At 36.6% G+C, this 11132-nt stretch overlaps 1 protein-coding gene across 1 annotated transcript in view; it reads right to left on the bottom strand.

Annotated features, from left to right (window-relative positions):
• BUB1B (BUB1 mitotic checkpoint serine/threonine kinase B) overlaps positions 1-11132 on the bottom strand; it is a 74865-nt gene that overhangs the window by 16707 nt on the left and 47026 nt on the right. The window contains exons 10-14 of the mRNA XM_037739469.1: positions 7842-7954; positions 6975-7090; positions 6371-6420; positions 5147-5207; positions 4918-5023 (exon numbers count right to left, since the gene is read on the bottom strand). Of these exons, the coding sequence (XP_037595397.1) occupies positions 4918-5023; positions 5147-5207; positions 6371-6420; positions 6975-7090; positions 7842-7954 (446 nt within the window). The remainder of the gene's footprint in view (positions 1-4917; positions 5024-5146; positions 5208-6370; positions 6421-6974; positions 7091-7841; positions 7955-11132) is intronic.

Raw genomic sequence — 11132 nt, 5'->3', positions numbered from 1 at the left:
TTCAAAGTTCTTAGTTTCTTTGCATTGGGTTAGAACAAGTTCTTTTAATTCCCAGAAGTTTCTTATCATCCACTTTGTAAAGCCAGCTTCTGCTAATGGAACACAGTCTTTCTCCATCAGGCCTTGTTCTGTTTCTGATGAGGAACTGTGATCCCCTGTAGAGGGAGAGGCGTTCTGAGTTTGGTTATTCTCAGCCTTTTTAGGCTGTTTTCTTCCCTTCGTTATAGATTTATCCATTTGTGGTCTTTATAATTACCGTCTTTATAGTTGGGTTTCTGAATGGACGTCCAACTTGTTGATTCCCGGTGCTAGAATCTGAGCAACCCACTGCTCCGGCCAAAACAGCGGCTTTAAGATTGACGGTGCTTTTCTGACTCTGCACCAAGAACCGCGGCACCAAGGCAGCGGCAAAACCGCCTCACCGGCCTCAAGAGTCACGCTGGCGACACGTGGGGCTCCTCCGCTGGGAATCTCCTGGTGTGTGAGCAACAAAAATTGATCTGAAAGTGTGGCGCCCTCTCGTTCTCTGCTCTTTCAGTGGGAGCTGCAATCCCGAGCTGCTAGTGATCAGCCATCTTGGATCTCTCTCGATTTCGAAGAATCTTTTTTAAAACATTTTATTATTATTATTATTTTGAGATGGAGTCTTGTTCTGTCGCCAGGCTGGAGTGCAGCGGCGCAATCTCGGCTCACTGCAACTTCTGCCTCTTGGGTTCAAGTGATTCTTCTGCCTCAGCCTCCCAAGTAGCTGGGACCACAGGCGCATGCTACCACACCAGGCTAATTTTTGTATTTTTAGTAGAGTATTTTTGTATTATTAGTTTCACTATGGCCAGGATGGTATCGATCTCTTGGCCTCATGATCCACCCGCCTCAGCCTCCCAATGTGCTGTGATTAAAGGCGTGAGCCACTGCACCCGGCGAACCTATCTTTTTCACTGAGAGAGACACATTAGCTCAGTGACACAGGGTACAGAAGTAGCATGTCAGAATACCTAGGGAAAGATAATTTTAAGAAGCACATTATAGCATTTGAGGTAAAAGGTTTTTGGGTCATGAACTCAGTAAACTATACTTCATCCAAAAAAATGTGCCATGAAGATTCTCCACACAAGGAAAAATACTGGGCAATGGTTTTGTTCCTCAACAAATTTAACCTATTAACTAAAGCACAAATACTATTTTTATTCTGGCTTTCACTTAGTAAATATTCTGATAATATGCTATCCTCCTGGTTTTTACATCTTCTTTCTCCATGCTACATACCTAATTTTTATTTATTTCTTAAAGATAATTCATGATTATGGCAGAAAATATAGAAAACATGAAGTATAAAGGGGGAAAAAACACCTGAAATGCTACTAAACAATCTTACATTTTTTGCTATACATGCATAGCATACATATTCTATGCATTTAAAAAGAAGTTTTAAAAGCAGTGTAACTGTAGCATTCATGATACTCTGTATTGTTCTTTCTCATACTTTTTGTATTTTTTTCTGTGCTATTAAAAGTTCTTTATAAACATAATGGTCACACTGTGTGTCCACAAGAAATTAACCAACTTTTAGGTTATTCTGTTTTTTGCTAGTTTAAAACCACTTTAAACATCCTTATACATAAATCTTTATAATAAACACTTTAATTTCTTAGGATTAATTCCTCAGAAAGTAGAATTATCAGGGCAAAAGTTTATAAATATTAAAGTTCTTTATATATAATTACTTAGCTGTCCTCAGAGAGATTATACCACTTTACACATTTACCTGTAGTATAAAAATAGTGCCTATTTGATTTAACCCACATGGATACTAGAAATTAATTTTCTAGATCATTACCAACTTGACATATACTTTGAATTTCTGACTTAGTAACTAAAGGTGGGAGTTACAACTAGAAGAAACACAGTATAGTTGAAAAAAAATTATAGGCTGGGCATGGTGGCTCACGCCTATCGTGGCACTTTGAGACGCTGAGGTGAGTGGATCACCTGAGGTCAAGCACTCAAGACCAGCCTGGCCAACATGGTGAAACCCTATCTCTACTAAAAACACAAAGATTAGCTGAGCATGGTGGTGGGTGCCTGTAATCCCAGCACTTTGGGAAGCTGAGGTCGGTGGATTACCTGAGGTCAGGCACTCAAGACCAGCATGGCCAACATGGCAAAACTCCATCTATACTAAAAACACAAAAAGTAGCTGGGCGTGGTGGCAGGGTAGGAGGCTGAGGCAGGAGAATCGCTTGAACCCAGGGGCTGGAGGCTGCAGTGAGCGGAGATCGTGCCACTTCACTCCAGGCTGGACAACAAGAGTGAAACTCCATCTCAAACAAACAAACAAAAAAATCGTAAGATTTGGCCAGGTGTATTGGCTCACACCTGTAATCCCAACACTTTGGGAAGCAGGCTGAGGCAGGAGGATCACTTGAGCACAGGAGTTTGAGACCAGCCTGGGCAACATGAAGAAACCCTGTCTCTACAAGAAATACAAAAATTAGCCAGGCATGGTGGCTCACACCTAAAGTCCCAGCTAATTGGGAGGCTGAGGTGGAAAGATTGCTTGAGCCCAGGTGGCAGAGGCTGCAGTGAGCAGACCTCATGCTACTGTACTCTAGCCCAGGTGACAGAGACCCTGTCTAAAAAAGAAAAAGAAATAAGGAAAAAATGTATATATATGTATTATAAGTGATTAAAGTAAAATACCTGTTTATAACCTCTACATTTTATGCAAATACTTCTTATGGCCCTATTAACTTAGACATTTTAAATACAATTTTTTTAGGAGATGAAAAATCTGATAGGTACCTATTAACAAAAGTCAAGTAAAAGATTGTTAAAAAAAATAAAAAAGAAAGGTAGATGAAGTTGGACTCCTTTAACAATTAAGTGTATCCTTGAACAGCTGAATCTAGAACCACTGCATCCAAATCTAGCCTGTTCATCATGTTCTCTGGTGGTATACTCCAGAACACAGTATGTTATTAATTACTCTTTTACATCACTGTATTTTCATAGCAGTCAGTGGACTAACTATATCAGAATTAGCTGGGAAAGTATTTTTAAAAAGACAAAAATACATGCTTGGACCTTTTCCCTGGAAATTCCAGTGCCACATAGATGGAAAGGGGCTCAAGCACTGTTAGTCACAAAAGACTCCCTAGTCTCTTCTGAGTTGACGGAAATATTCTATTATCATGATATGGGAAAAAATTCCATGGATATTCACACATGTAAAAATTCATCTAGCTGTACAGTATTTGTGTGCAGTTTACTAGATATAAAATATACCTCAATAGAGAAGAAACTAAAAAGAAAAAGTATTTTTAAAAAACTTCCTCCAAATGTTTCATTCCCAGGGATGTGGAAAATAATGCTTTAAGTCACTAAAGCTACTGCTCACATCACCCATTAAGTCTTCCAATTAAATATATTCAATTCTTTTCAGTCTCATGACAAGGTTCCAGATGCTGGTTTGAAGAGAATGATTCTTCTTCCTTAAAGCTTTAATAAAATGCCAAAGATAAATGTTACTTATTTTAACTTAAATGTCTACACAGGCTCTTTTTTTTTTCAGACGGAGTCTCAGTCTGTCGCCAGGATGGAGTGCAGTGGCGCATCTCAGCTCAATGCAACTTCCGCCTCTCCCAGGTTCAAGTGATTCTCCTGCCTCTGCCTTCTGAGTAGCTGGGACTACAGGCACATACCACCACGCCCAGCTAATTTTTGTATTTTTTAGAAGAGACAGGGTTTCACCATGTTGACCGGGATGGTCTCGATCTCTTTACCTCGTGATCTGCCCACCTCTGCCTCCCAAAGTGCTGGGATTACAGGCAAGAGCCACTGCGCCAGACCTACACAGGGTCTTTTTACCCTAAGTATTATTATGTCACTAGTCTACAGCAGTTAATATATAACATTACTGAAGAAAAATGATTGGCCCACATAACTTTTGCATTGCCACAAAAGGTATTTTATATAAAACAGAACAAATGTCCTTTACTATGTTGGTTAGAAAAGTGCAAAATGCTTTCAAGTTAGTGATTTTTTCCCACTTATAAAAATTGAGATATAATTCATATACCATAAAATTTACTCTTTTAAACTATATTTCAGTGGTTTCTAGTATATTAACAAGGTTATACAACCATCATCACTACCTAACTCCAGAATACTTTCATCACTCCAAAAAGAAATCCTATACCCATTAGCAGTCACTCTCCACTACCCTCTCCCTAATCTCTTGGAAAACCTCAATCCATAATACATTTGCCTATTCTGGATATTTCATGAAAATGACATCATATAATATGTGGTCTTTGTATCTGGCTTCATTCACTTGAAATAACATTTTCAATGTTCATCCATGGCATGACATGTATTAGTACTTCATTTCTTTATATTGCCAAATAATATTTCATTGTATGGATACACAACATTTTGTTTATCCATTCATCAGTTGATGGACATTTGGGGTTGTTTCCAGTATCATGAGTAATGCAGCCATGAACATTTGTGTACAAGTTTTTTGTGTGAGCATGTGCTTTCAATATTTTGAGTGTATACCTAGGCAGAGAACTGCAGGATCATATGGTTAACTGTGTTTAACATTTTGAGGAGCTGCCAAACTGTTTTCCAAAGAGGCTACACCATTTTACATTCCCACCTTAACGTATGTTATAATCTCTCCACATCTTTGTCAATACTTGTTATTGTCCATAATTTTTTATTATAATCCTAGTGGATATAAAGTAGTATCTCACTGTGGTTTTGATTTGCATTTCCCTGGTGAGTAATAATGCTGAGCATCTTTTCATGTGCTTAATTCAAGTCAGTGGTTTCAATTTTAACCTTAAGCTTTTGTGGATTTGAATAAACAATCCACTAGCCCGTTTACATTAACTTAAGGATACTCCCTCTTACGCAAACATCTGGAGACACATCTTCATTTGAGGTGATGCTTTCTGAGGTTTTGAGAACTGCAAGGGGTCTTCGTTGAGCTAAAACCCGTGGAGGATCTGCAGGAGGACTGGAAAAAGACATACTTGAGCTTTTTTCATAACAGTAACCCCTAATTTATCCTCACTTATAACAACAGAAAATTCCTAAGTAAAAAAAAAAAAAAAAAACTAACTAAAAAAACCAGACAAACCTTTTATTCTTCTTTTCTGAAAGAAGAAACTCATCAAAAATGGAGAAAGGTATACTGCGACCTAAAGAAAGAGAGACCAGATATATACTCTAGGAGTAAATGCTTTACTTTTCAAGACAAACCAGATAAATTAATATATTGTGTTGTTTGAAAGAAGGAAGGCAATCTGTTTTTTTCTAATCACAAAAACTTCAAACATATAAAAGGTCATTAAACAATTTAACAATTATCTAAACATAGACGATCTTGTTTCATTTAGATGCTCTACCACAGTCACTACTCCCCAAACCCAACTCAACAGGATTATTTTAAAGCAAATTCCGGACATGTCATTTTATCTACAAATATTTCAGTACATATTTCTAAAAGAGGCTTTTTAAAAATCCCAATCCCAAAACATACCTACCTATAAAATGAACGATTTATGAATATCAAATATCCAATCAGAAGTTTCACATTTTACCAATTAAAAAAAAATTTTTTTTTGAATAGGGAATGCAGAGTTAAGATCCGCATACTGTGACTGTTCAAATGCCTCTTAAATCTTTTTTATTCTATAGGATTTTGGGGGAAATTTTTGTTGAACAAACTGGGTTGCTAGCCCCGTAATGCTGTATTTTACCAATTCCATCCCCCTGTGTTGTTTAACAATGTTCCTCCATACTTTGTATTTCCAACAAAGTGTCGGTTAGAAATAAAGGTTTAATTTTAATGTTTTTTATTTTTATTTTTGCAAAACTACTTACAAGTGGATATTCATGTTTCACCACTTTTAACATGTTCCAAAGAAAAGAAAACCAATTTGAATATAAAATAGCTTTAAACTTTTTTTTCCCTGAAAAACAAAACAAAACAAAACAAAACAAAACAAAACAAAACAAAACACTTTCCTCAGGGTCTTCACTGCTCAGTATACAGTAACTAAAGTATAAGATTTGGTAGTTAGTATAAATTTAGAATTATAATTAAACCAAATATTTTGAAGCACTGAGGAGTCTTAAATAAATACTCTTTCAAATGTCTTTCTTTTCTTAAAAGCATATGCTTATACTAAATTCCATGACTCGAAGACATCCTAGTATCTTAGTCCCCACCTCTCTGCTTTCTTTCAATCCCTTTATCATAATTTAAAAATATTTACCCTTTATTACATAATCCATTTGTTATCAGCAAGTTCCATTTGTTATCAGCAAGTTCTTCCCGAGGCTGTCAACCACAACTCACCTTCAGAATGAGGTTGCTCCTGCCAAATGTTCTCCGAAAATGAAGTTTCTCTGTGAAGAAACTTGTTTTAAAACATGTGCTAAATACTCACAGAAAGAACTGTTTATCTCCAAGAGGCTTTCCATTAAATATACTATTTAAGATAAACTATTACTGTCAATCCAAATTCTCTTAGAAAAGATAGCACCTTTGGTTATCAAAACTATTGCAGAAATATATTTGATAATAGATGTCAGGTTGCATTAAATAGTATAAGCAGATTACAAAATGGTAAGCTGCCATTTTTATAAAACAAAACAAAAATACAACACAAAAGGAGAGACAGAACAGTGTTAACAGTAGTTATCTCTTAGTGGTAGAAATGGGTGGTTTCGTTTTTTAGAAACATTATATATATTTGTTTCTATAAGAAATATGTTTCCTCAATGGGAAATAGTCAATGCTCTGTCCTCCCTCATCAGCACCAAAGCTTATGTTGTGATAGAGACTTACAAAACCATGTCTCAATACCGTAAAAGTCAGAGACTTCAGGACACTAGAGAGTCAAAGATTGGTTCTAAATGCCCTCCTATATGCATTGTCCCTTCCACCAATGTGATCTTACCTGGCACAAGAGTTTACTCGACAAACGGAACTGGAGAGAGTCATTCCTGGTATTTCCTGGGACTCGGAAGCAATTCGCAGTTTAGCTGTCTCCTTTGTAGACATCTTCTGTTCTTGCTGTTTGCATTAAATAAACAAAATCAATATCCTTCCCATCCAGAAAATGCTATTTTCAAGCTCTAACATTAGCTTTACTGTACTCTTCCCCAAGACATCCACTAACAATATAAATGACTATGCCATAAAAGTTATTTCCAATAATTTATGTTCCTACTACAAACCGGTACTGTTGAGCTCAACTGAAGAGTGCCAGGCGTATGCTAAATTTTTTTAGGCAATCCCATTTTAATGGAGCATAGCTAGAATAAAAAGCTGAAGCTAGAATTAACCAAATAACGGTTTAGAGTATAACTAAGAAGTCAATAGACTATACCACTTATTTCACATGCCACAAATTCCATTTTAAGTCACCTGCTAAATTACTTTCCCATTCAATTTTCCCGCTACTAACAGCCAACAAACTAGCAGAAACTCTAAATAGGGGTTGGGAGGACTTTAACCTTCTATATTTTTATAATGTTTAAGTTTGTTTCAGTAAATGTTAGTTTTGTGTATTCAAAAAAGAAAAATTCCATCCTGACTAACATTGTGAAACCCCGTCTCTACTAAAACTACAAAAATTAGCTGGGCGTGGTGGCAGGCACCTGTAGTCCCAGCTACTTGGGAGGCTGAGGCAGGAGAATCACTTGAACCTGAGAGGCAGAGGTTGCAGGGAGCTGAGATCACACCACTGCACACCAGCCTGGTGACAGAGCAAGACTCCATCTCAAAAAAAAAAAAAAGAAAAGAAAAGAAAAAGAAAAATTACCTGATCACCTGTTCTTTCTTGCTGAGTAGTTTGGATTTCTTTTAGCTTCTTCTCCATCTCTTCAATCTGTTTCTGCATTTCTGCTCTCTTCTCTGCACTGGTCAATAGCTCGGCTAGAAACAGTAACGGGGCTTGAGGTATTATTCCTCTTAGTAACTCATTCTGTCAAAAACTGCCTTTGGAACTCATATCCTCAACATATATGTTATTAATACAGATGAAACTAAGTGGAACAAGATCCTCAACTTGGGGTCCACGCCTCTATTCTTTTATTTATCCAGTCAATAAAAAAATACAATACCTTTGAACAACACAGGTTTCTACTAAAAGGAAAAAAAAAAAACTGAATACCTACTATGTGCCAAGCACAACTCTGAGTACTTAGGTTTCTGTGGCACATAATACAAAGTCCTTGGTTATGTGATGTTAACATTCAAATTTTAGGGAAACACACACACACACACACACACACACACACAGAAAATCAGTGTTTAGAAAAAAAATAAAATGTGTGATGTGAGAATGTGTGACTGGGTAGGAAGATGGAGCTCAAGGGAGGGCTGCTAAAGACTAGTGATCAGGGAAGATCATTCTGATAAAGTGATATTATTAACCTGTAACCTAAATGATAAGGGACCAAAATTCTGGAGAAAGCTTCTAGGTCAACAAACTGGATGGCACAAAGACCCTAAAGCAGGAAAAGACCACCATGTCTAAGAATCCAAAAGAAGTCCAGTGTGGTTGTGACACAGTAAAAGGGTGAATAGGAAAAGATGGGGTTGGAGAGATAGGCAGAGGCTAAGCCATGTGGGGTTTTGTTTGTTTTTGGAGATGAGTTCTTACTAATATTGCCCCAGCTGGTCAAAAATTTCTGGGCTCAAGCAATCCTCCTGCCTCACCCTTCTGAGTAGCTGAGACTAAAGGCACATGCCACCATGCTTGGCCATGCAGGGTTTTGCAGGTTAGGGTAAATAACTGTTGATAGTGAGCCATGTGCTTATCAGTCAATTAATAAATTATGGGTGTGACTGAAAAGTGTGAGGTGAGTCCACTAAGGCGACTCAGGAGATAAAAAAAAAAAAAAAAAGACAGGAAGGAAGGTGGGAAAGAAGGTGGGAAGGAAGATGAGAAGAAGGGAAGGAAGGAAGGAAGGAAGGAAGGAAGGAAGGAAGGAAGGAAGGAAGGAAGGAAGGAAGGAAGAAAAGGGAGGGAGGGAGGGAGGAAGGGATGGAGGGAGGAAGAGAGAGAGGGAGGGAGGAAAGCAAGGAGAGAAGGAAGGAAGGGAGAGAGGACATCATAGCTGTAATACTTTATATTTAAAAAAGAAAAAATCAAATAATAATAAAGATTAGAGCAAGAATAATTAAAATAGAAAATATAGAAACAGAAAATTTAACACAGAGTTACCATATGACCCAAGGATTTTACTCCTAGATATTTGCCAAAGAGAAGTAAAAGTACATGTCTAAATAAAAACCTGTACAAAATGTTCAATTTAACATTATTCATAACAATCAAAAACTGGAAACATTATCTTGGTTAAATTTATTCCTAGTTTTATGATGATACTATAAATGAGATTTTTAAAAATTTCTTTTTCAGTTAGCTCATTATTTGTGTATAAAAGTGCTGCTGACTTTTGTATGTTAATTTTGTATTCTATAACTTTACTATTTTATTATTTCTGAGATTTTTTTTGTTTTTGTTTCTACATATAGGATCGTGTCATTTGCACCTAGAGATAATGTTACCATTTTTTCTTATATATGTGTGTGTATATATATATAGTTTCTTTTTCTCTTTTATTTTTAATTTTTGCAGGTCCACAGTAGCTATGTATATTTACAGGTTACATGAAATATTTTGATCCAGGTATGCAATGCATATTAATCACGTCAGAGTAAATGAGATATACAGGTAAATGCATCACCTGAAGCATTAATTCCTTGTTTCAAAAGCAATCCAATTTCACTCTCTTAGTTATTTAACAGTTTACAATTAAGTTATTTTTAACTATAGTCACCCAGTTGTGCTAGGAAATACTAGGTCTTATTTATTCTTTCTAAATATTCTTTGTACATTAACCCACAAAACTTTACCCCCACACTGCCACTACCCTTCACAGCCTCTGTTAACCATCCTTCTGTTCTCTATCCCCATGAATTTGTTTAAATTTTTTGCTTAAATAAGTGACAACATGCAAAGTTTGCCTTTCTGTCTCACTTATTTCACTTAAAATAATAAACTCCTGTTCTATCCATGCTGTTTCAAATGGCAGAATTTTATTCCTTATTATAGCTGAATAGTACTCTATTGTATATGTGTACCACATTTTCTTTGTCCATTCATCTGCTGATGGACACTCAGGTTGATTCCAAATCTTGGTTACTTAGGAGTGCAGATATCATATATATACATATAAAATGTATCCCAGTATATATATACTTTAAGTTCTGGGGCACATATGCAGAATGTGCATGTTTGTTACATATGTATGCATGTGCCATGATGGTTTGCTGCATCCATCAACCTGTTATCTAAATTAGGTATTCCTCCTAACTCTATCCCTTCCCTAACCCCCCATCACCTGTCAGGCCCTGGTATGTGATGCTCCCATCCCTGTGTCCATGTGTTCTCATTGTTCAACTCCCACTTACGAGTGAGGACATGTGGTCTTTGGTTTTCTGTTCCTGTGTTAGTTTGCTGGGAATGATGGTTTCCAACTTCATCCATGTCCCTGCAAAGGACATGAACTCATATTTTTTATGGCTGCATAGTATTCCATGGTGTATATGTGCCACATTTTCTTTATTCAGTCTATCAGTGATGGGCATTTGCGTTGGTTCCAAGTCTGCTGTTGTGAACAGTTCTGCAATAAACATATGTGTGCATGTGTCTTTATAGTAGAATGATTTATAATCCTTTGGGTGTATATCCAATAATGGGATTGCTGGGTCAAATGGTATTTTTAGTTCCAGATCCCTGAGAAATTGCCACACTGTCTTTCACAATGGCTGAACTAATTTACATTCCCACCAACAGTGTAAAAGTTTCCCTTTTTCTCCACATCCTCTCCAGCATCTGTTATTTCCTGACATTTTAATGATTGCCATTCTAACTGGCTTGCGGTTTTGATTTGCATTTCTCTAATGACCAGCAATGATGTGCTTTTTTTTTCATGTTTGTTGGCTGCATACATGTCTTCTTTTGAGAAGTGTCTGTTTATATTCTTTGCCCACTTTTTGATGTTTCTTTTTTTTTTTTTTTTTTTTTTTTTTTTTTTTTTTTTTT

Source organism: Cebus imitator, unplaced genomic scaffold (assembly GCF_001604975.1).
Source record: "Cebus imitator isolate Cc_AM_T3 unplaced genomic scaffold, Cebus_imitator-1.0 Scaffold70, whole genome shotgun sequence".
In the NCBI taxonomy this organism is placed as follows: domain Eukaryota; kingdom Metazoa; phylum Chordata; class Mammalia; order Primates; family Cebidae; genus Cebus; species Cebus imitator.
Note: the sequence above shows the minus strand (reverse complement) of the source record. Positions and strands in the feature narration are given on the sequence as shown.